Source organism: Amblyomma americanum, chromosome 8, assembly GCF_052857255.1.
Source record: "Amblyomma americanum isolate KBUSLIRL-KWMA chromosome 8, ASM5285725v1, whole genome shotgun sequence".
NCBI lineage: Eukaryota > Metazoa > Arthropoda > Arachnida > Ixodida > Ixodidae > Amblyomma > Amblyomma americanum.
Window position 1 is genome coordinate 126,678,225 of NC_135504.1, and position 26,871 is coordinate 126,705,095.

Genomic DNA, 26,871 nt, shown 5'->3' on the forward strand with positions numbered 1-26,871 from the left:
CGTGAAGAAACGATTTCGGTCTCGTGCATAGCATGGCGTAACTTTCCGTTACCAAGAATGTGACAGTCGTCATACGGAGTCTCTGTTTCTGACATTTAGTCCGTACCTCATGTTGCGGAAAACCCTCCGGCAACGCATTACCAGCGGGTTTCTCTGTACTGCGGAGCATTTTTTTTTACAGTGTACACTCTACGCGTCGCGCAGAAGCCCTGTCCTTTCGGTCAGTGATGCGATGAGTTGCGTGGGTGATTTTTCGGGACAAAGTTTCTGTAGCACTGCAGATGAGGCTACGAGCGCGAGCCTACAGTTTCCACATCATTATCATCATCATCAGCCTGGATATGCCCACTGCACGGCAAAGGCCTTCTCCTATGTCTCTCTAATTAACCCTGTCCTTTGCCAGCTGCGGCCACCCTATCCACTCAAACTCACAAGCCAACCCCACGCCGTTGGAAGCTTACGGCTCGCTAAACTGTTTAGCGGAGCTCCCTAGCAAATCTAGCAGTCAGAAGCTTGTGAGGATTGAGGACGCGAAGCCATTCATCTTTATCGAGACGCTACCGTCACTCAGGGTGCATACATAACGAGGCATGCTGCAGGCCTCATAAGCAAACCCCTTGGGCCGTATACTTTTCCAATTCCAATACCAAACAAGGTATTGGAAAAACAAGACTGTCGTATGCTATCTGTGCGTCAAATTCCAGAGCGAATAAGCAAGTGCTTTAATCGAGAGAAGCGTTTCACGCGGTGCGCGTTTAGCGTTGTTACAGTCTATACAGAAGTGAATAGAAATGTACGATATTTCAGTTTTTCGAATCTAACCGTTCTTACCGGACTAAAATTTGCGCAAAACGTTCATGGCAGGGCTATATCAGAGTTTTTATGTGATACAAAACTGTATTTATGATAAAATTAGGCCACAGTTTGCTCCCACCTCAAATTTACTGAATAGCTGATTTCTGCATTGCGTGAAGACATATCGGTGATAATATGAAGTCTGATGATAATATGAAGCACCACATTCCACAGTGCCTTTACATAGTAACCGAATGCCGCCAGTACTTCGCATGAAAGCTTTTTTTTGTCGATCATTGCTTGACACCGTCGAGGCAGAGAGTCCAGGAAGCAGTCAATGAACTAGTCTGTTCCCCAGTCTTGCAACAGCTGGTCGGATTTCTCCTCGGAGCAGCTGGCGTTTTTGTCCCTCAGACAACGCGTGAATCTTATCCAAAGACGTACAATTGAAATAATTTCAGCAGATCAACTGGGTCATTTCATAAAGCCCACCATCCTCTTCTTCAAACAAATGTTCAAAACCGTATGCAAGAGAGCTTCGAGTCGTCGCTGCTTTGAAACACATGTGCAAAGCTCAAATTTCTGCGTAGCCAAGCAAGCATAAGCTTTTCAAGAACTCTCTGAAAAGCCTCTTTTCTCGCGCTACCTTGAATTTGTTGAAGGAGACCAAAGCCACTAGAAAAGAATCAGCCCCGTGCCATCACGTTTCCGCCTCCAATGATTTAACTTGAGAAGCTGATGACGAGGTAAATATCAAGTGCCTATATCACGAATCAGATCACTCCTACACAACAAGGACTTCGATTCCTCTAACTAAATCCCTCTTTTTCATTGACCGCATACCACCATTTGGTGTTCGTTTGTCTGCCTTAAACTAGTTGCCCAATTTTCTGCACTGGTCCTACCCAACAATTCTGGACAAAACCACTTTTGAACGGGAAAGAGTTTATAAACCCAGTTTTTTTCGTATATTGTGAGATTCCACTATAACTGTCAATATATCCGCAGATATCCCGTCGGCAGGCTTGCAATTTTTTTTTTGCTATTAACGTTTTTGCTGTGGTCAAAAGCGTTCCCCATTAGTTTTTTTATGGCAATATGAACTGCTCGATTCGAGCGATGGAAACGCTACAAAAAAAAAAGATTTTATTGTACACATATTGAAAGAATGGACCATTGTCTTCAATATTTCTATATCAGTGCCTTACAATTTTCCAATGATGAAAATTTTTCTCCAAGAACGCTGGACATGATGCGAGTTTAGAGCTGGGCTCCTGGCGTTTAGCTCAGCACAGTGCACATTACGTCTCACAGAACACTGCGCCACTGTAGAGCCAGATACCAGTGCCATATCTTTCGAAATGTCGATAAAGAAAAGAGGCGAAAGTTTTTTTCGCCTTGCGCGAAGAATATCCCTGCCGACAGTTTGGACGGTCGATCCGGAGTCTCCCCGTGAAGGTCGAAAAAAGAAACCTCCTCTGGAATCTCTGTATCTTCAACACTTGGGAAGCATTGGCTGCGCTGCTGTGCAGTTCATTGAAAGCTGTTAGTGTTTCATCGCAGAGTTGTGGCTACGGGAGACTCTCTTGGCCAGCTCCGCTGCTCCTGACCAGCGCCGGATAATTACCGACGCCCAGAAGCGGATAGCTCTCCAAGGGCTGTCCTTTGCCCCTAAAGGTCGCCTCGTGCCATGTTAGGGTGTTTGCCCCCCCCCCCCCCTCCCCCCTGCTTGTATTGGTTGACAATAAATGCTCCCACAACCACCGCGGCGGCTGCGTTTTTATGGAGGAAAAACGCTAAGGCGCCCGTGTGCTGTGCGATGTCAGTGCACGTTAAAGAGCCCCAGGCGGTCGAAATTATTCCGGAGCCCTCCACTACGGCACCTCTCTCTTTCTTTCTTCTTTCACTCCCTCTTTTACCCCTCCCTTACGGCGCGGTTCAGGTGTCCAACGATATATGAGACAGATACTGCGCCATTTCCTTTCCCCACAAAACCAATTATTATTATTATCACCACGGATAATTGCCATTGAGTAGTCTTGGTGACGTTAATTGCACCTTGCACTCCGGCGAACGCTTATAAAAATATGCAGTTAACCACCTAATATGTCAGCTGAAAATAACAGTAAATTAATACAGTTGAAGCTCATTATAACGAAGTTGAAGGGGGTCCGGCGATTACTTCGTTATAGCCTATAGCTTCGTCACACACTGTGTTGACCGTGCTTACAAGGGGAATCGTCATTTCTTCGTTATGTCCATTATTTCGTTATAACAAAGTTCGACTGTAATAATTTACAACAGTCTGAAAACGAACGCTATCAGAAGCGCCCACGAAATGACGATAATGAAGAAATGACTTTGAGGCAAACAGTTACGACCCCACCAACTTCTGGTGGAAGAAGAGGGCGTTATTGGATGAAAATCTACTCACAAAAAGCAAATAGTATTTTATTTTTAGGATATTTTGTATTTATGCGAAAAGATTGAAGATATTGTAACGGGGTCTTAGGTTAATGCTGAGGCGGCGGCGAAACCACGGCGGCGACCGAGTCTGTCGTCTGTTCAGGTCAGCAGGCGCTCGGTCTGAGCGATGGCAGTGCGGCTACCTCCTCTTCTTCTTCTTTTCCTCAGTCAACATAGGATGATGCCCTTCTTCTTCTTCTTCACAATATATATTTTATTCAGCACTGTATATTGTACTGCAGTGGTACAGAAAGCTAGTTTCATCAAGCCCTCTGTAATTTCTTAGTTGACCCGCCGCGATAAGTATGTAGTTCCGGCATACAGACTGAGCACGGGAGCGCGAGATCAAATCCCGACCGCGACGGCCGCGTTTCGATGGAAGCGAAACGCAAAAGGCGCCCGTGTGCTGTGCGATGTCAGCGCACGTTAAAGATCCCCAGGTGATCGATATTATTTCGGAGACCTCCACTGCGGCACCTTCCTTTCTTCTCTCACTCCCTCCTTTATCCCTTCCCTTACGGCGCGGTTCAGGTGACCACCGAGTAGTGAAGTAAAAGTACCGCGCGACACAGTTCACGTAGACTAGTTCTGCGATAGTATCGCCGACCGAGGCAACAGGGATTGTTAAAGCGTCCAGACAAGCAAATCTAGCCAAGAAAAAAATCTTGATTGGCAAGCGGCTGGGCGAAGCGGTCGCTACTTTTTAAGGCAGAAACCTTATATGGCTTATCATCAACGAAACCCGGCAAGGTAGACCGCAAAAGTGGTGCCAAAAATTCAGTGTGACGTCACCACGGTCTCGGCGACGGAAAGCAACGTCATCCGACCGGAAGTTAAACCAGAAGTGACATCATCATACAGGAAGTGACGTTGCTAATCCGGAAATGAAAGCCGGAATAGACGTGGTAAATTGGTTAAAGTGGCGCTTTATATATAGACGAATGTCGCGTGGTCTTTCCCAAAGGCTTCTACCAGAAAGGACATTGAGACACGCATCACGTGCCTCGCTTTTTAGAGCGAAACACTCTACTCCTCCCTTGCTGAGCCTGAAGGTCAACCGGCTCTTGCATTTGACCTCTAACGGGAGGCGCGCCGCATGTGCAAAATGGCGGAGTTCCCGGGTTCGAACCCGACCGCGGCGGCTGCGTTTTTATGGAGGAAAAACGCTAAGGCGCCCGTGTGCTGTGCGATGTCAGTGCACGTTAAAGATCCCCAGGTGGTCGAAATTATTCCGGAGCCCTCCACTACGGCACCTATTCTTCCTTTCTTCTTTCACTTACTCTTATATCCCTTCCCTTACGGCGCGGTTCAGGTGTCCAAAGATATATGAGACAGATACTGCGCCATTTCCTTTCCCCAAAAACCATTTATTATTATTATTATTAGCTATGGACGCTCGCCCTTGCACTTGTGGCACGTGATAATAATAATAATAATAATAATAATAATAATAATAATAATAATAATAATAATAATAATAATAATAATAATATCAATAATAATAATAATAATAATAATAATAATAATTGGTTTTTGGGGAAAGGAAATGGCGCAGTATCTGTCTCATATATCGTTGGACACCTGAACCGCGCCGTGAGGGAAGGGATAAAGGATGGAGTGAAAGAAGAAACGAAGAAGTGGTGCCGTAGTGGAGGGCTCCGGAATAATTTCGACCACCTGGGGATCTTTAACGTGCACTGACATCGCACAGCACACGGGCGCCTTAGCGTTTTTCCTCCATAAAAACGCAGCCGCCGCGGTCGGGTTCGAACCCGGGAACTCCGGATCGGTAGTCGAGCGCCATAACCACTGAGCCACCGCGGCGGGTAAAACGTGATGTCTCACGTGATTTGCTCCCGCTGAAACGTTGTTCAATATGGTTGTCGATGTTCTCGGCGCCTTATCTCGAAAGTTCGATGTCGCCTTTGAGTTCAACCTGGCTGCGAGCCACAGACAACGAGATGTATTCTGTTTTCGCGGCCACTGGTCCGCTCAGTGTTGTGCACCTGCGTAATTTACTGTTGTCTACGGTACCATACCAGTCGTCACACAACCCGTTACAATACCTCGAGCATCTACGTCTAAGTCTGACCTTAAATTACAACAACGGCAACATACTATTTTTCTAAGAGATAAAAGGGCCCTTGGGCAAAAGGAACTTTCGGAGTAGCTTGACGAGGCCCGGAGCCCTTTACATAGCAACAGACAGCCCACAGCGCTCTTCAAAATAATAAAGTGTAGGGTAAGGTATCTCTAAGGAATTTTTACAAATTAAATCAGATTGGAATGGCACAAACTGAAATGCAAGAAAAACCATACAGGACATCACTATCACGCGTCACGAACACAATGCAACTAAGCCGTTATAAATAGTAAAGAGGTAAGTACGAAATAAGAGAAAGTTCGATGTTAAAGATACTGAATATAATAGACTCCTTTCTCTGTCGCATCTGTGATTATCAAATGACTCTTTTCTCCTCGCCTGCCCCGCCCGCAGCCAGTCCGACGGCGTCTTCGTCGAGCGCGCCGGATAAGCCGAAGGAAGCGGTCCCTGCTCCTGGCGACGCCGTTGTGGACGGGGAGGAGGAGCTGACGGAGCGCCAGACGCTGTCCAAGGACGCCACGCTCCTGTGCCGCACCAGCGTCCGCGGGAAGAACGACCCCAACGTGCGGGGCTTCGCCTACTCGGTGAGAGTCCATGGGCTTCTTTCTACAAGTTTGCAATGGCGCGTATATAACAGCGCCACATCTGGACAGGGTTTGCATCCACGAGCTGAACGATGACCGTGGATAGGAATGCGAAACAGGGAAACGCGCTGGCTACACAGGGCGAAGTAGCACGTGGGGGCAACTACAGCGTCCCGCACTGGAGCAACACGTACAGATTGTAATTCGAGACTTAGATAAATGAATAACAAAAAGTGTAGGTGGGAACTTAAAGTTCTTACGTGCTGTGAATGCGAAAGCATCCTTTGACCTAAATAGCTTTATACTAAAGGCCTTAACTATAAAGGCCTTTACCACTAAGGATTTTACCAGGAAGGCATTCGCACTGAAGACCTTCACCTTGAAGGCCTGCAACATAAGGCCTTTACTCTTAATGCTTTTGATATAAAGCCCTTTGCACTGAAGGCCATTAACCTAAATACCTTTACCATAAAGGCCTTCAACATAAAGGCCTTTATCGTTGCCATTGTAATTATTTACCCTACCCCAAATCAGCATAGGCATCGACAAACGATCAGTCTTTTTTCCCGCATCACGTGACGCGCACACCGGCATTCTCCAGGTTAGGAGACCAATAGTGCTTTTGTATATTTTTATTTGTATATAGTGTACATTGCCGCCCTCCCATATCCTCTCTTCCTATCACTCTCCCTTTAGTTCCTTCTCCCTGTCCTCTTCCTATCTTTTTTTCACGATAGTTTCAAACTTCGATGGCAGATGCCGCGGCTAGCAACATCTTTTCATTCCTTTGTGATATTAATAAAGAGCTACTAGTAATGATAATAATGTTTTTCCCACTAAAAGAGCCTCTCCCGCACCACTGCTGTATCGTGGGTTGTCTCATTTGTTATATAACAGGTGTGGCCCGAAAGCAGGCAAGTGTTATTTTCCACACCCGAAGGTGGAGAAACAAAATAATTGGGAAGATGTGACTACGGCGACCCACAGCCGGGATTGCGGGCTCGGGGAGGCCTCCCCTGATCTCCCCTGGGGAGTAACGGATAGGGTTGTGGTGTAAGAAACTGAAAGTTGGTGATGAGAGTTTGGGGAAAATTGGGGACAGCGTAGGACTTCGTCTTTGATCCGAATAGAGTCGAGCTCCTTTTCAGACCTCCGTTGAGGGCGAGGACTCACTTTTCACCTAATAGGCGGCCCTCGGTCTCCACTTCCATACTAACCAAATGGGCACTGAAACTCCCTTGGACGTTCTGCGGACGTTTAGGACGTCTATGGGACGTCCGAAGAAGTTAGTTCCTATTGGGAAGGAACTTTGCCGGAGTCTTATGGGAGCAGACGCTTGAAAGGGACACTCGACCCAGTTTTGGTTTTTACTGAAATTAAAACGATGCAATGGCTCTTTTTTGTATACGTTGATTGTCAGGTAACAAAAAACGAGTTGATTACACCGAAAAGGACTCCATGTTTCCCGCTTGTAAGTGAATGATGGTGTAGCGTAACCCCTAAGATCCACGCTAAAGAGCCGTGTCGTCGCACCGCAGTTTACTTCCGAAATCGTCTGGTGGTGACGACACCCGCATTTCGTCTTTTTTTTCCTCTCGCTTATAAAAGCTCCCTCTTCATTGAAAGCAGCCGCTGTGGCATTAGAAAGTGGTAGTGCATCGAAATATCTATAGGGCAGCTTTTATTTGCCTTCAGTTTCCTTCTAACCCTTAACCGTTACTACGTGGATCCACAGAAGGGTCGTGGATCACGAGAGTGAAGTAACTGCAAGAATACGAAGGGTTGGAGCGCATTTGCCACTTTGTCTCAGATCATGAATGGCAGTTTACCAATATCCCTCAAGAGAAAAGTAACAGCTGTGCTTTGCCGGTACTCACCTATGGGGCAGAGACGCGGAGGCTAACGAAAAGAGTTCAGCTTAAGGACAGCGCTATGGAAAGTAAAATGATAGGTGTAACGTTAAGAGACCAGAAGCGGGCAGAGTGGGTGAGGGAACAAACGCGTGTTAATGACGTCCTAGTTGAGACCAAGAGGAAGAAGTGGGCTTGACCAGGACCTGCAATGCGATGGCAAGAAACCGCTGGACCTTAAGGGCGACGGTGTGGATTCCAATGCAAGGTGATAAGATTAAGAAGTTTGCGGGGATAAGGCGGCCGCAGCTGGCACAGGGCAGGAATAATTGGAGAGATATGGGAGAGGTCATGGTAGAGGCCTTTGTCCGGCAGTGAGCGTAGTTAGGCTGATGATGATCTCTCTCCTCTCCCCCTTCCTTTGCGAGAATGCTGCACTGCCGCATCAAGCACTCCTCATTCATTTCCCTCGTTGCAGAACAACCGCTGCGTGGCGCTGTGTCGCAACGGCTACGGCATACCCTGGAGGCAGACGTTCACCGCACAGACTGCGTGCGGCAGCGGACAGGTACGTGCTTCTCGCGCATGCACTCCTTCTCTGGCAGATGGGGGTGAATGGGAAAATATACCCGCATTTGGCAGCGGCGTCATTTGCGTGAGGCGGACCCTTCGTGACGAGCGAACGAAAACCAGGAGGTGGACGCAGTGATAGTCACGGAAACTCCCCGGCAAAAAAAGCGTTACAGTAAAATGGTGAAGTTAAGGTTAAGGGGTAAAGATTGCGGTAAAATGAAATGTATCGCATTTCACGTGAGCTAAATTTTATTGGTAGTAGTACGTCGGAGGAGTGACGAACTTGAAGAAAGGACATCTATCCTTACTCCATTTTAGCCTCATGTGTCTCAATTCTTTTTTTTTTATCTTTCAGGGGTGAAGTACTATTTGGTGGCTTCGTAGTAGCCTTTCGGGAGGTCGTTGTGTTGTCCTCCCTGTGCGCTTCCTTCTGAATAGAAAGATTCGAAATTAAGTTTAGGGCAGCGCATCGAGCCATCGATAGAAAAACTATAGGGGTAACTCTACAGGGAACAAACGCTAGTTGATGAAATCTATAGTTCAAATAAAGAAGATGAAATAAGGATGGACACGGCATGTAATACAACTAGCTATCTTCGAATACAAACGATGTCCCCTTAGTGTCACGGAGTGGATTCCAACAGAGAGAAAGCATAGCAGGGGGCGTCAAAGGTTCAGGTGAGCGGATGAGATTAGGAGGCTTGCAGGGATAAGGTGGCTGCAGCTGGCACAGGATAGGCTTAACTGGAGAGGCATGGGAGAGGCCTTTGCCCTGCAGTGGGCACTTAGGCTGATGATCATGAATATAGATTGCAGGAAGTTTAAAATAAAGTAAATGAATCTTAATGGAGCTCACTAAGATTTAGTATGGCGCGTGTCGAATACGCATTGCCAGCTAGGAATGTTCTGACGACCGCAATATGGCAGGTGGTCCGTCCGCAGCCAGCCTAGCTGGGCTATAGGGACCGTATGTGCATGCCCCCCACCCCCACCCCGCCTCTGAAATAATACAAAACTCTGTGTTTGCAGACAAGAGTGTTCTATAGTAGCGTGGAAGCCATTATTTTTTTTGTCGCACGGCATGGCTGGGGAAAATTGGTAATTTAGTGTCTCGTAAGCGAGAAGAAATTTCTTTTCTTGCCTTTTCGACATGACTGCGGGAACTGCGGTAACAAAAACAAGTCCTGAAAGCCGCATTAAATCATATGCTGTAGAGTGGAGCAAAGCAGCTGCACGCGATTCGAAAACGTGTATACGTCACGCGTAACCGTATGCGCGCACAGGCCTCACCATAAGAGAAGGAAGAACGGGGGGGGGGGGGGGGGGGGAAGCGGAGTTCATAGTTGGGCTGAGCATGCCTTCTGGGTAGCAACGTTTTCCTATGCACGTAACTGAACAGGGTATGAGCTCCTTCCACTATCAAGCTCGTGGAATCAAGAGCGAATAAGAAATACTCTTCTAATTTGACCTTATACGTCCGATGCTCTGGGCTGCCCACAGTTTCGCAATCTTGCGCTTCTTTTCTCTTTTTCTCCCTTTCATTATTTTTGTTTTTGTTATAAATAAACGCCTGTTCTGTGTCAGATAGCGCCTTATATCCGCTTCTTATCGTTTACTGCATGCAGATATGTCGCTATCTCTTCGCCTTTCTGTTCACGACTTCAGTGCCAAAATCTTTAATCTTCCATTTGTTTTGATTATGTAGTGGATAATGTTTTACGCATTACTTTCGCTTGTGCTTAACGGGAAAAAAGTATAGACTCAAAGAGAAACTTGCTGACAGCAAACTTCTGCACCACTGATGACGTTCCATGCCATAACCGAAAATTTCCTCACTTATACCCAAAAATCCCTATTTCAGGCCCCTTTTGCCTGGAGCAGCTTGAAAACTCCAACAATCAGGAAGAAGTGAGGCAATTCTGGGTCCTAAAATTCGCCGAAACTGCGTAGAAATTCCCTCTTGGACAAAATTTACTCCTTAATTTCCTCCAAAACGAATCATTCTCCGAACAGAACATCACTCACTGCAGTGCACTTACGACGCCATTGTGTCCCCTCACCCACTCGATGTGCGCAGGTATGCGTGAACCGGGAGTGCATCCAGGCGGGCACCAGCAAAGACCTGCAGACCTGCACCACCATCTTCAACCAGAGCCGCCGCAAGTACCGCCAGATGGGCAACTACCGCGTCGAGGCCGGGGTGCGTTGAGCCGCGCATTATGCGCTCACCCTTGCGAAGTGGCGAACAAAGAGGAAAGCTTAAGAGTCATCGCAGCATGACATCGAGCTGATCGCTACTGGAAACTAAATGGCGCGGTAACTGTCTCACTTCCCGGTGGACACCTCAATCTCGCCGTGATGGAAGGGGTGAATGAGGGGGTAAAAAATAGAGATAAAGAGGTGGTGTAGTGAAGGGCTCCGGAATAATTTCGACCACCTGGGGTTCTTTAGTGTGCACTGACATCGCACAGTACACGTGCATCTTTGCGTTTCGCCTCCACCAAAACGTGGCCTGTATCGAACCCGCGTCCTCGGGCTCGTCAGCCGAACGACCCAACCTCTAAGCCACCGCAGCGAGCGTTTTTCTCGCTGCATGCGATGCACAAGTGGTTTGTGAACAGAGGCAGTGGAGAGGTTTCGAAGAAAGGAAAGGCGCGTTAATTGTCCTCCTTAAAACACCTCGACCTCTTAGTCTCATCGTGACGAAACCGGTGAACGGTAGAAAAAGAGCGCGTGTAGATAAAGACAGCGCGCGGTCTGGGGCATGGCCTGGCCACGTGGTCCAACTCAAGTGCTCTCGAATTCGCTTTTTGGAGTATATCGGGTGTATGCACACAGCAGACCTTTCTGCGGTAGCGCAAGCACTCGTTTCAACGTTTATGCGCGTACCCCAACGCGTATATAGTGCCGTGACTGTCATGCATCTGGCTAACAGGATGCCTATAATAAACTGCAACTGGCTACTAGTGACCTAGTTTCTTCCGTGCTGAACGCAGTACCTCTAAAGCATCCGTGGTGTAGTCGGGTACCACTCGAGAACGCAGCGGCTTTTCCCCGTCGTAGGACCCCCTTGCTGCCAATGGCGTCGGCCCGTTCTCATGACCCTGCTATCGTAACAATGCATGGAGGGCACTACCCCAGACTCTATATGGAGGGAGGGGACTATCGCTTTTCATCTTCCGCTCCCTGCATTGTCACGCTAGCGGGGTCATGAGAATCGGCCGACGCCATTGGCTGGAAGGAGGTTCCCTTTGATGGGGAAAAGCCTCTTTGTTCTTGAATTGTATCCGATTATAGTTTGGTTTACTAAAAAGCAACTGTAAAGCGGAACAGCACACAGAGGGGACACACTCAAGACAGCACGCAAGAAACACACCCGTGCTCCCCACACTCTGCTGTTTCCCCTTTTGGTGTCTTTAAACACATTGAATCAATTCGCCTAGCAGTATACGCGTTAAGCTATCCAGGGAAACATTGCGTTTCGGGCGTAAGTTGCACGTTAATAGAATTGTGTCGTTTGGAAGTGATGCTGCGCTCTTGAATTTGTTTCGTGCTGGCTTTCCTGGAAATAAGTAATTTTTACGCTTTAAAATGTGCGCACAACAGAAAACGTTCACTTGCAACGAAAATTTTATAGCCCCTTCACTCACTGGCGTAACGGACTTTTAATACTAAACTCTTCCAAGCATGCCTTGATGCAGAAAACACGCAGCGAAAAGAAAAAAATCACAGAAAAACAAGCAAACCCATGGAAAAAGCAGTAAGAGCTTACAGGTTCTGTGTGCTTGACAGAAGCCGCTTTTCATCTTTTCTTAAATCCAAGGAACGACAGCTGGCACATTCACCTTGGTGACGGTAGATCTTGGCCGTTTCAATGAATTCGCTTACAATCTGATTCCAGTGCTCCTTTATAGCACAACAGCGAGGGAGAACAAGCCCGCAACTGCGACAACGCTTCGTATCACTGACGTCACAGCGGCCGCCATTTTGTTCTGCGTGGAGCACTGCGAGAGGCCTCTCTGCGTGCCTAACAGGCTTACATGCCACCTACTCCGACTTGCCCCACTGAAGCCACGCGCTGATCAACAAAATGGCACCCGTCGCGTCACGTAAATACCTTGTTCGCTGAGGCATCTTCAGCGTTGCCCGACTTCTAGATAAGTTGCAAATATTGCTTCGGCGTACTTTATAAAAATACTGCTTATATAGAAATCTTTCGCGTTTCTTATGACTTAATGACACCACCAGGCTGTTGCTACGTGACCTCCTCTGGGTAAAAAAAGCTAGCGTAGCTCAAGACTACCTAATTTCAAAGTGTAAACCCTATAATCAACATAGATAAAGGGATTAATTTACAAGCAAATGCTTATCACACGTATACGTTTGCTTACATTCAAGGGATAACGTTAAACACGGGCGGAACAGAAGCATTCCCTCAGCTTGTGTTTACCGTAGAGACGGTGACCTAGGAGGTTTTTGCCCCTGCCAACTTCTCGCCACCTGCCTTCAATTGCAGGTGATCTCCGCCTGTCGCCTGCGCTGCTACAACCCCAACACCGGTGAATCCCTGCGTGTCAACCGTGACGACAACGAGAGGTGCCAGAACGTGAGTGTACCTTGCCAAGTCAGTCAAATCCAACACTCGTGTAGATGGTGTCAGTTCACTCCTGGCGAAAAAGTTTTCTGAGCTCTCTTGATAAGGACTACACAGTCAAAAGTGTCCAGCAGCGATACTTTACTACTACTACCTACTCATAGACCAACTACAGTCGAGCCCGCTTATAACGAACCTGGCGATCACGCAGATTGCGTTCGTTGTGTTTAAAGTTCGTAGTAAGTGGGATTTCTCTGTAACAGCCAAAAAACTTGGGAGACGCTTAAGCATGGGAGACGCTTGGGAAACGCTTAAGTGTGAAACGCGATAGCGCCCGCTCTTGTACCATTCACACGACGGCATCACTCCGCACTGCTCCTAGAGGACCCTGTGCGCAATGGAAACTTTCAACACCGCTTCCTCAAGGACAAAATATGACATAATACTCATTCACAGCACTCCTCTTGGCCTCCGTGAAAAAATGAAGACAGATATATTAGATTTGCAATTTTGCAAAAAGACAAGATTCCGATAGGTCATTCATGATTGCGTAAGAAATTGACAGGAAAGACTGCGTAAGTAGCACATGGTTATCAAAAATGTAAACAACGAGAAAATGTATTCACGCAGTACATAAAAGACATTCCTCACACAAAACCATGATGCCATTCATCAGTTGATTAATCAGCGCATTTCTGTCTAAAGTCGGATACAACTCAAGAACATAGTGGCAGATGCTGCTCAAGGGAGGCCCTCCATCCAAGTGGTTATTCAACATTCATCTGCCACCCCCAGCAATTTGACGCTATAGTCGGATACACTCAAGGACCAAGGGGCTATTCCCCGTCAAAGAAGCCCCTTCCAGACAATGGCGTCGGCCGATTCTCATGAACCTTATAGTGTGACAAAGTAGGGAGCGGCGTGACAATGCAGGGAGGAGCATCCTCTGCCACGGAGGGAGGGGACTTATATATGCCACTACCTGCATTGTCACCCTAGCAGGCTCATGAGAGTCGACCGACGCCATTGGCTGGAAGGGGATTCTTTGACGGGGAAAAGGCGCTTCGTTCTTGAGTTGCATCCGTCTATAGCTGGCGCAAAGGAACAGGTCAACGGAGAGAGGTGGAGAATCGGTAGACAAGGCTGGAGGATATCTTTTGAGGAGCATTTGCCGCTTCGTTCTACAGTTGTATCCGACTGTAGTGAAATGCAACGTATAATGATTAAAAGAATAAATCTCTTAGGCATCCATCATTCAGCATCAATACATCCATACCGTGGTGGTCAAAGTAGTTAATCAGGTACGGTACAATTTGCCGGTTGCCGAACGTACTCTGTGCGTGAAAATGGTGTTCCAATTATCCATGCATACTGCTTTTTTGTAGCAAAATTTTAATATTTTTGTCATTAATACATGTCAGCCGCTTTAAGTACATTAAATGTCTTAAAATATTCGTCTGTAAATTCTGAAAAAAAGACTTTCGCACTGCTTTCTTTTTAAGATCGCCAACTTATGTGGCTTTTGTGATGTCGTATTTCCCAAAACAGACACACAGTAACTGAGGAACGGGAACTGTTCTTTCTTTCTTCTCTTTTTTTCCTCTTTTCCGTTGTCTGCATATACTTCTTACGTTGAAGAATTCCCTCAGACCATATTTACCACATTGGACTAACTCGAATTGTTGATTCACCCGGCAAACTATTTCCCCTGACCAATTTACTACATTGAACTAACAAACTCTCATTTTTGCTTCTCTGTGCAAACTGGATTCCCTCAGACCTATTTACCCTTTTGCATTAACAAAACTCTCATTGTTTCTTTCCTTTTGCAAACTGTATTCCACCAGACCTATCTACCAAATCGGACTAACAAACTCTCACTGTTGATTCCCTCTACAAACTGTATTCCCCCAGACCTATATACCACATTGGACTAACAGACTATCGCTGTTGATTCCCTCTGCAAACTATTTCCCCTGACCAATTTACTACATTGAACTAACAAACTCTCATTTTTGCTTCTCTGTGCATACTGGATTCCCCCAGACCTATTTACCCTTTTGCATTAACAAAACTCTCATTGTTTCTTTCCTTTTGCAAACTGTATTCCACCAGACCTATCTACCACATTGGACTAACAAACTCTCACTGTTGATTCCCTCTACAAACTGTATTCCCCCAGACCTATTTACCACATTGGACTAACAGACTCTCGCTGTTGATTCCCTCTGCAAACTATTTTCCCTGACCAATTTACTACATTGAACTAACAAACTCTCATTTTTGCTTCTCTGTGCAAACTGGATTCCCCCAGACCTAATTACCCTTTTGCATTAACAAAACTCTCATTGTTTCTTTCCTTTTGCAAACTGTATTCAACCAGACCTATCTACCACATTGGACTAACAAACTCTCACTGTTGATTCCCTCTACAAACTGTATTCCCCCAGACCTATTTACCACATTGGACTAACAGACTCTCGCTGTTGATTCCCTCTGCAAACTATTTCCCCTGACCAATTTACTACATTGAACTAACAAACTCTCATTTTTGCTTCTCTGTGCAAACTGGATTCCCCCAGACCTATTTGCCCTTTTGCATTAACAAAACTCTCATTGTTTCTTTCCTTTTGCAAACTGTATTCCACCAGACCTATCTACCACATTGGACTAACAAACTCTCACTGTTGATTCCCTCTACAAACTGTATTCCCCCAGACCTATTTACCACTGTCAGTAAAGCAGCTGAATGGGCTAGTTGGTTTTGCATCTTGGTGAAAAAACAGCGCACAAGCAGACACAGACAGAAAGAAGGGGACAAGCGCTGAACTAGCAACTGAGGTTTTATTGAGAAGCATGGCGAAATATATACAGCACAGCATACAGCATTCAAAAAACATATAAACAGCACATAAAAGGCCAGCATCCAAAATCATCGCTTAACGTTGCATATCCAAGAATTCCATCTCTTTTGTTGAAAGAAGGATAGACGGGGTGCTGACACATGAGTCCTCCGCTTTTGCTATCGCCCTAGCCTCGATAATTTCCCGTGTTATTGTGCACTTGTTTCGTGCCAGGATTTTGCAGCCGTGAAGGTCGGGTATGCAGGCAGGTTTATGATTGCAACGGTGACAGTGCTTAGCCAGAAAACCTGATGAAGCAATGGATCTTACATTGTTGTTATGCTCCAGTAATCTTTCGTTAAGACACCGACCGGTCTGGCCGATGTATCTGCTTCCACACGGTAACTTAATTTCATAAACAACACCCTGATCACATGCAACAAAAGGATTCTGGTGGTTGATTTTGCATCCAGGACGAGGCTTTTTCATTGGATGAAAAAGCCTCGTCCTGGATGCAAAATCAACCACCAGAATCCTTTTGTTGCATGTGATCAGGGTGTTGTTTATGAAATTAAGTTACCGTGTGGAAGCAGATACATCGGCCAGACCGGTCGGTGTCTTAACGAAAGATTACTGGAGCATAACAACAATGTAAGATCCATTGCTTCATCAGGTTTTCTGGCTAAGCACTGTCACCGTTGCAATCATAAACCTGCCTGCATACCCGACCTTCACGGCTGCAAAATCCTGGCACGAAACAAGTGCACAATAACACGGGAAATTATCGAGGCTAGGGCGATAGCAAAAGCGGAGGACTCATGTGTCAGCACCCCGTCTATCCTTCTTTCAACAAAAGAGATGGAATTCTTGGATATGCAACGTTAAGCGATGATTTTGGATGCTGGCCTTTTATGTGCTGTTTATATGTTTTTTGAATGCTGTATGCTGTGCTGTATATATTTCGCCATGCTTCTCAATAAAACCTCAGTTGCTAGTTCAGCGCTTGTCCCCTTCTTTCTGTCTGTGTCTGCTTGTGCGCTGTTTTTTCACCTATTTACCACATTGGACTAACAGACTCTCGCTGTTGATTCCCTCTGCAAAACTATTTCCCCTGACCAATTTACTACATTGAACTAACAAACTCTCATTTTTGCTTCTCTGTGCAAACTGGATTCCCCCAGACCAATTTACCCTTTTGCATTAACAAAACTCTCATTGTTTCTTTCCTTTTGCAAACTGTATTCCACCAGACCTATCTACCACATTGGACTAACAAACTCTCACTGTTGATTCCCTCTACAAACTGTATTCCCCCAGACCTATTTACCACATTGGACTAACAGACTCTCGCTGTTGATTCCCTCTGCAAACTATTTCCCCTGACCAATTTACTACATTGAACTAACAAACTCTCATTTTTGCTTCTCTGTGCAAACTGGATTCCCCCAGACCTATTTACCCTTTTGCATTAACAAAACTCTCATTGTTTCTTTCCTTTTGCAAACTGTATTCCACCAGACCTATCTACCACATTGGACTAACAAACTCTCACTGTTGATTCCCTCTACAAACTGTATTCCCCCAGACCTATTTACCACATTGGACTAACAGACTCTCGCTGTTGATTCCCTCTGCAAACTATTTCCCCTGACCAATTTACTACATTGAACTAACAAACTCTCATTTTTGCTTCTCTGTGCAAACTGGATTCCCCCAGACCTATTTACCCTTTTGCATTAACAAAACTCTCATTGTTTCTTTCCTTTTGCAAACTGTATTCCACCAGACCTATCTACCACATTGGACTAACAAACTCTCACTGTTGATTCCCTCTACAAACTGTATTCCCCCAGACCTATTTACCACATTGGACTAACAGACTCTCGCTGTTGATTCCCTCTGCAAACTATTTCCCCTGACCAATTTACTACATTGAACTAACAAACTCTCATTTTTGCTTCTCTGTGCAAACTGGATTACGCCAGACCAATTTACCCTTTTGCATTAACAAAACTCTCATTGTTTCTTTCCTTTTGCAAACTGTATTCCACCAGACCTATCTACCACATTGGACTAACAAACTCTCACTGTTGATTCCCTCTACAAACTGTATTCCCCCAGACCTATATACCACATTGGACTAACAGACTCTTGCTGTTGATTCCCTCTGCAAACTATTTCCCCTGACCAATTTACTACATTGAACTAACAAACTCTCATTTTTGCTTCTCTGTGCAAACTGGATTCCCCCAGACCTATTTACCCTTTTGCATTAACAAAACTCTCATTGTTTCTTTCCTTTTGCAAACTGTATTCCCCCAGACCTATTTACCACATTGGACTAACAGACTCTCGCTGTTGATTCCCTCTGCAAACTATTTCCCCTGACCAATTTACTACATTGAACTAACAAACTCTCATTTTTGCTTCTCTGTGCAAACTGGATTCCCCCAGACCTATTTACCCTTTTGCATTAACAAAACTCTCATTGTTTCATTCCTTTTGCAAACTGTATTCCACCAGACCTATCTACCACATTGTACTAACAAACTCTCACTGTTGATTCCCTCTACAAACTGTATTCCCCCAGACCTATTTACCACATTGGACTAACAGACTCTCGCTGTTGATTCCCTCTGCAAACTATTTCCCCTGACCAATTTACTACATTGAACTAACAAACTCTCATTTTTGCTTCTCTGTGCAAACTGTATTCCCCCAGACCAATTTACCCTTTTGCATTAACAAAACTCTCATTGTTTCTTTCCTTTTGCAAACTGTATTCCACCAGACCTATCTACCACATTGGACTAACAAACTCTCACTGTTGATTCGCTCTACAAACTGTATTCCCCCAGACCTATTTACCACATTGGACTAACAGACTCTCGCTGTTGATTCCCTCTGCAAACTATTTCCCCTGACCAATTTACTACATTGAACTAACAAACTCTAATTTTTGCTTCTCTGTGCAAACTGGATTCCCCCAGACCTATTTACCCTTTTGCATTAACAAAACTCTCATTGTTTCTTTCCTTTTGCAAACTGTATTCCACCAGACCTATCTACCACATTGGACTAACAAACTCTCACTGTTGATTCCCTCTACAAACTGTATTCCCCCAGACCTATTTACCACATTGGACTAACAGACTCTCGCTGTTGATTCCCTCTGCAAACTATTTCCCCTGACCAATTTACTACATTGAACTAACAAACTCTCATTTTTGCTTCTCTGTGCAAACTGGATTACGCCAGACCAATTTACCCTTTTGCATTAACAAAACTCTCATTGTTTCTTTCCTTTTGCAAACTGTATTCCACCAGACCTATCTACCACATTGGACTAACAAACTCTCACTGTTGATTCCCTCTACAAACTGTATTCCCCCAGACCTATATACCACATTGGACTAACAGACTCTTGCTGTTGATTCCCTCTGCAAACTATTTCCCCTGACCAATTTACTACATTGAACTAACAAACTCTCATTTTTGCTTCTCTGTGCAAACTGGATTCCCCCAGACCTATTTACCCTTTTGCATTAACAAAACTCTCATTGTTTCTTTCCTTTTGCAAACTGTATTCCACCAGACCTATCTACCACATTGTACTAACAAACTCTCACTGTTGATTCCCTCTACAAACTGTATTCCCCCAGACCTATTTACCACATTGGACTAACAGACTCTCGCTGTTGATTCCCTCTGCAAACTATTTCCCCTGACCAATTTACTACATTGAACTAACAAACTCTCATTTTTGCTTCTCTGTGCAAACTGGATTCCCCCAGACCTATTTACCCTTTTGCATTAACAAAACTCTCATTGTTTCATTCCTTTTGCAAACTGTATTCCACCAGACCTATCTACCACATTGTACTAACAAACTCTCACTGTTGATTCCCTCTACAAACTGTATTCCCCCAGACCTATTTACCACATTGGACTAACAGACTCTCGCTGTTGATTCCCTCTGCAAACTATTTCCCCTGACCAATTTACTACATTGAACTAACAAACTCTCATTTTTGCTTCTCTGTGCAAACTGTATTCCCCCAGACCAATTTACCCTTTTGCATTAACAAAACTCTCATTGTTTCTTTCCTTTTGCAAACTGTATTCCACCAGACCTATCTACCACATTGGACTAACAAACTCTCACTGTTGATTCGCTCTACAAACTGTATTCCCCCAGACCTATTTACCACATTGGACTAACACTCTCGCTGTTGATTCCCTCTGCAAACTATTTCCCCTGACCAATTTACTACATTGAACTAACAAACTCTCATTTTTGCTTCTCTGTGCAAACTGGATTCCCCCAGACCTATTTACCCTTTTGCATTAACAAAACTCTCATTGTTTCTTTCCTTTTGCAAACTGTATTCCACCAGACCTATCTACCACATTGGACTAACAAACTCTCACTGTTGATTCCCTCTACAAACTGTATTCCCCCAGACCTATTTACCACATTGGACTAACAGACTCTCGCTGTTGATTCCCTCTGCAAACTATTTCCCCTGACCAATTTACTACATTGAACTAACAAACTCTCATTTTTGCTTCTCTGTGCAAACTGGATTCCCCCCCACCTATTTACCCTTTTGCATTAACAAAACTCTCATTGTTTCTTTCCTCTGCAAACTGTATTAACCCAGACCTATTTACCACATTGGACTAACAAACTCTCACTGTTGATTCCCTCTACAAATTGTGTTCCCCCATATCTATTTACCACACATGGACTCACAAACTCTCATCGTTACTGCCTTCTGAAAACTAGATTCTCCAGACCTATTTACCTTTTTGGACTAACAAACATCATTGTTGCTTCCCTCTGCAAACTGGATTCCCACGGACCTATTTACCACATTGGACTAACAAACTCTCACTGTTGCTTGCTTCTGCAAAATGGAGTTCCTAAGACCTATTTACCACATTGGACTCACACAATATACACAAACTCTCATTGTTGCTTCCGTCCGCAAACCGATCCGCTGTTCCCCCCCCCCCCCCTTATCTGCGCATGCGCAGCGCCTGTACGAGGGCACCTGCCGCGGCGGCGTGTGTCGGTCCCCCAACGACGCCATCGCGGCCATCGGGTCGGTCATCCCGATCCCCTACCAGGAGGCCAACGCCTTCGTCAACTCCGAGGACCAGGGCATCGAGGTCGAGGAGCCAGCCTTCGCGGGAGAGGAGTTCGCCATGGAGGAGGGCTTCGGCGGAAGGCCGCAGGTGCACTTCGCCGCCGACGCGGTGCCCGGCAGGAACGCCACGGTCGGTGGCGGCCTCTGAAGATGGGAGCCCTGCACGCTCGTCGGCCACTCCCCTATTTATGACTATTTATGTGAACACTCCAATAAAAGGAGCAATTTTCCCTTGGAAGCCGTGTGCGGCAGTGCCTACCCCTCTCCTGCCGGAAGTTTAGAATATGCCCGGTCAATTCAATCCTGTCCTTGAGCTACTGTATAGTTGACCTCGGATGGAAAATGATATACCCACTCTGGTAGAATGGCCAAGACTCTTGGCAGCGACGTCCTGTATGGCTTGCTATTAAACACCGGGACAGAGAAATGGGAATTAAAGATAAAATATGATGGTAAAAAAAGAGAAGCGATGGCGTAAAGGCATTCCCCTGGCGTTTAAGAGGACCGCGGTTCGGATTCCGCTGCCGCGCAATCCTCCACCGGACAAATGTTAAAATCTGCGTTTCGATGGAACTGAATAACCTGCAGCCTTGTTCGGCCTTATATCGACGACTAGAGCCGACAGCATACTTCCTCACCAACATAGAATTCGGCCACTTTGGAGTAGTACCCAGCCACCACCTCCTAATTAATACGCAAGTAAACCCGTGTCCTCAGCCCCAAGCGGCTGAGGAGCAACTGACCAAGGCGACGGTCAGACCTATGATGCAGTGAATAATGGAATTAATCTCTGCCTCATGACAGGCCGGCATTGGAAACTGAACCCTGCAACGTTTAACGCTAGAACCTTATCCAGTGAGGCTAGCCTAGCAGTGCTGTTCGAGGAACTAATAGTATTAAATGGGATGTTATAGGGTTTAGTGAGGTTAGGGCGATCACGTTCTGTGATAGCGTGGTTCAGCGGACAGACGAGAACTCTAGGTGTGGGATTCCTTATCAATGAGGATATATAGCTGGCAACACGGAGGATTTGTATGGCATTAACGAGATGGTGGCAATTATCTAACCTTAATAAGAAGTGCAAATTAAAGCTGGTACAGGCCTAGCCATGCTGTCCAGACAGTCGAAAGCTTCTATGAAGACATGGAATCGGCAATGATGAAAGTAAAAACACAGTATGCATACTGTAACGATGAGCGGCTTCAAAGCCAATTAGGCAAGAAGCAGGCTGGAGACCGGGCAGTTGATGACTATGGCATAGGCTCTGGAATAGAATAGCAGAAGGGGGTTACCGGTAGAGTTCGAAGAACGAAATAATTTACGGACCATGAATTCCTTCTTCCGCAAACGGGAAAACCGGTAGTAGGCGTGAAAGAGCCGAAATGGCGAAACTGAAAATGAAACAGACTTCATATTGTGCGCTCACCCTGCAGGATGTGGAGGTGCTCGGAAAAGGGCGATGCACTGACCATAGGATGGTAGGGTCCCGAATTAGCCTAAGCCTAGACTTGAAGAGAGAACGGAGGAAAATAGTAAGGGAAAAGTCAATCGAGGAGCTGGTGGTAAGAAGGGAGCTACAGTAGGAATTCAGCATCTCGCTCCAGAACATATATTCCGCTGTAGCCGATGACGACGACCTTAGCCTTCTAGCAATGTCCTATAATCTTGCTAATCTCATTACGGAGTTCGCAACAGAAATAGGCGGTTGGCTAGTTAGACAGGATACGGGTAAGCTATCTCAGGAACGAAAAATCTGATTAAGAAACGCCAAAGCACGAGAGCGTCTAACCCTGCAGACAGGATAGAACTAGCCGGGCTATCAAAATTTAAAAAATAAGTGCAAGGTAAGTGACATAAGGAAATAGAATATGGAGAGAATCGAGCATGCTCTAAAGAACGGAGGTAGCTTGAAAGTGTTCAAAGGATAGGCAAAAATCAGCTGACTTAGCGAAGGAACAAGGAAGGCAACGTCATTACCACTATGTATAAGGTAATTAAAGTAGACGAGGAGTTCTGCAAAGATCTATAAAGTAGCCGAAGCAATCACGGCGATTATGAAAGAGGCAGCAGCGCTGCGCATCACGCCGGTAAAGAAAGAGGAAGTAAATAAATCTTTACGGAAAATTCAAAGGAAGACAGCAGCTGGCGAGCATCACGTAACGGCAGATCTGTCGAAAAATGATGGAGAAATTGTGCTAAAAAATCTGGCTACCTTGTATACGAAGCGCCTCATCATATCAGAAATCGAGAGGAACAAATGGGTATGTACAGGAGAAGGCAAGCGCGAAGGCAAGCCTATACAACTAGGAATGGCAGAAAGTTTGGTGGGGGGATGAGAGTATAGGGAGCTTGCAAGCTATAGCTCGCGAGCTTACTATCCGAGCTGGTGCGTCAAGCGCCTCGGACGGCCCGGAGATAACGGTAGAGCTCACGTACGCAGCTATCCTCAACCTCATCAAAGGCAGAAGACGCAAATATCCCCAGCCACATCCTCTGCTAACACAATATGAAGCGACATGTTGAAGAAGACTCCAAACAGAAGCCTACCACAATCTTCACATTCTACATAAGAAGTCTCCGGAGCAGTATAGGGATACATGTCCGTGGTGCGGGGCAACCCCCACACTGTATCATATCACATGGGAATGCATACACAATGTAGCTTTCCTAGGTAACAAAGAGCCAAATGCGGAGCAGTGGGAGGACCGGCTAACCAGCAGCCAGCTCAAGGTCCAAAGAGACCTAGTGAGCCACGCATGCCGGATGCCCAGGGACAGTGGTGCCTTGGACTAGGGGCGCCAACCACGCTCAGCCTGGAAGACATCGGCAATCTTTGGGCAAGCAGCAAGACTCCTTTATTAGAGCAATAAAGTTTATTCACTCACTCACATAGGGAGCTTGCAGAGACAAGATGGTCGCACTCGGCACAGGACCGGGTTGATCGGAGAGATAGCGGAGAGGAATTTGTCTTGAAGTGGGTGTAGTTAGGCTGGCGACGATGGTGATGGCGACCACAATGGATAAGTAGACGCAGGGTTTTGGGTTTATGGTTTATGGGGTTTAAAGTCCTAAAGCAGCTCAGGCTATGAGGGACGCCGTAGTGAAGGGCTCCGGAAATTTCTACCACCTGGGGTTCTCTAACGTGCACTGTCACCACACAGTACACGGGCCTCTCGCATTTCGCCTCCATCGAGATTCGACTGCCACGGCCGGGATCAAACCCGCGTCTTTCGGGTCAACAGCCGAGCGCCATAACCACTGAGCCATCGCGGCGGCTAAAGGAGACGCAGATATGAAGCTGACAGGCACGCATCCGAGGGGTCCCCCCCCCCCCACCTTAATTCTCTTAGCAGTGCTCTTGTTAAGCGTGATCTCTTCCCCCCCTCTTCGAAAAGAAATCCCGGCTACGTGCCTGCGCGCCCCCACGAAGCCCCTACCCGCCAAAACCTACGCAGCAGAGGAAACATAAAATAACGGCGAATTCAAATTGAAGGGCACAATGGGAATGCGACCAATATAAACACAAAGGCAAAAGACCCCTGTCGTCGCAGCTTCACCGCATCTGTTCACATAATCCTCCATCATCTTTTGTTTGTTTCCGGTGACGCGTCAAGGTAATCACGCAAAATGGCCGAGCCTGAGGAAAAGGGTTGCTTCGGCGAAGCGTCGTCACGGAAATTTCGAAGAAGGGGAAAAGGGAATTGGGGCTCTTTTATTCGCACCGCCCCACCCCTTGGCTACGTGGCTGCCATGCCTGCCTACCATTCCTACCAGCGAGCTTCAAAGCACTTATCTCCGGACCTTACAGACACATAAGGCGCCCCTAAGCCCGTGGCGGTACTCACACAGCAAAGTGGCGCTGTAGCCATGGCGCTCCGCGGCTAGGAGCACCTTGTGACATTCCGTGTGTGCTACGAGGATCCACGTTCGACGGCGCGGCGTAGACGGAGACCCGTGACAGCGGCATCATCAATTACCCAGCCATGCTCTTTGAGTGACGACCAGAAAAACCGGACCCGCCGCCGCCCCGGGGAAACAGGCTTTATCCTCCCCAATTTCCGGTTACATTCCAGGACAAGGGAGCTGTCAGCGGGCCAGAGCGCGCCGTACCACAGCCGACGCTATGCGATACCGCGAAGACGACATTCTTTCCCTCCCCCCCCTTTGTCGTGGGCTATCGCCGGGAAGGCACCCACAGCTTCCCAGAAGGGCCGCGACGGACACCTGTCATGGCGGACAGGCAGTACTCGCCAAGAATGTGGAAAGACAGGCGCTAGTGAATTAGCTCCGAAGAGAGAGCCTGTGTATACTCTCACTTGAGAGAGAGTGGTGGCGTTTTTGTTGTTTATTTAGTTTGTATTGTTAACAGACTCTGGGTTCGAGGCTAAGCCCAACCCAAAGGGGTGGTCCCCATCTCGCATGTTATTTTGGATTGGAGAATTGATGCTTTGGGCGGGCCACTGGAAATGACCGCCCTTAGTCCTTTGTTAATCAAGTGCTTAAAAGCACATGTAAACGGATGCAGTCCAGTCTGAGCTGGGGCTCCATGCTTAGCATGTAATGTGATGCTACTTAGGCACTAACCTGCCCGGTCGATGAGTAAAGTAGTGCAAAGTTTGTTCTTTTGTAAATTCAGTTCTGCTTTTTCCAGTTTAACTCTCTGTATATGTATGTTGTGAAATTATGCTCTGCTGTCATCATCTACAAGCTCGCCTCCTGTTCATCTTCCAAGCCGAACGACACTAGAGGAAGGGTTTGTGAACCATCCTCGAAGAAACGGACGACTATTGAAATTCTACTGCATACACGCTCAGGACGACATCGTTCGCCAAGAGAGCCTTCAGTGCCGAAGCCCGACGGCGTGCAGCTTCTGCCAGCAACCGCTCGAGCCCAACTCCGGAGCCACTCCATCGCCCCCATGAAGTCGTCGGCACGTAAGCTCGGACGCCCCAGCCTCTGATGTATAACCTTAACCATGTGTAATTATTGAATATACCTGTTTGTTTAAACTGAGCCATACGGTGTCTCTTTGCCTCTCCGTCCCGTGTGGACCTGCGCATTATGGGGGTCATCACAACCTATAGCCTCGAAAGCGTTTGCCTAGGTTGGAGAATGGGTACGAAATGTCCGTGTATACATGCACACGTACACTGTAAAAAAAAATCCGTCAAAATGACGGGAAATACCTTGGCAGCTCTATTTCCAATCATTTGACCGTTAAAATGACGGCACCAAGTCATTTTAAAATGACGGTGTTTTTTCATCATTTTGATGTTTTTCTTGTCAATCTGAAATACAACCGAACCGTCAATTTGATGACATTTGACCATCAAAGTGACGGCAGAACATCATTTCTAAATGGCAGTTTTTCCATCATTTTGATGTTTTTCTTGTCAATGTGAAATACAGCCAAACTGTCAATTTGATTGCATTTGACCGTAACAGTTACAGCAAGCTGTCATTTCTAAATGACAATGTTTTTTCCTGACTTCGATGCCTTTTTTATCGATTTGAAAATATAGCCAAACTGTAATTATACCACTGATTGTCTGCGATGGCAAGCTGTCAATTTTAAAACTGTTTTTATGACTTCAAGACTTTTTGAAAATTTGAAATTATCTATAACTGTTAGTACAGCATTTGGCCATCAAGGTAATAGCAGGGTGTAATTTAGAAATGACTATGCTTTTAACCATTCCAAAATTTGGCTTGTCAACATGAAATGCAACTGTGTTGTCAGTATGATGGCCCAACACGACAAGTCTCAACATAATTCTGTGTCAATATGTAGTGTGGTGAACCTGACCACATGACAGTCATTTGCAGTGGGCAGTACCTCATAAACCATGCAACAAAAACAAATTTACATTTCTACTTGCACATTTATTCGTAAATTAAAGTGCCTGCAG

General features: G+C 46.1%; 1 protein-coding gene across 1 annotated transcript in view; it reads left to right on the forward strand.

Moving 5' to 3' along the window:
* LOC144100687 (uncharacterized) overlaps positions 1–21,147 on the forward strand; it is a 39,302-nt gene extending 18,155 nt beyond the window's left edge. Inside the window, exons 2-6 of the mRNA XM_077633543.1 lie at positions 5,759–5,949; positions 8,278–8,367; positions 10,450–10,572; positions 12,889–12,978; positions 20,850–21,147. Coding sequence (XP_077489669.1) covers positions 5,759–5,949; positions 8,278–8,367; positions 10,450–10,572; positions 12,889–12,978; positions 20,850–21,110 — 755 coding nt within the window. The 3' untranslated portion in view covers positions 21,111–21,147. The remainder of the gene's footprint in view (positions 1–5,758; positions 5,950–8,277; positions 8,368–10,449; positions 10,573–12,888; positions 12,979–20,849) is intronic.
* The last annotated feature ends 5,724 nt before the right edge of the window (positions 21,148–26,871 follow it).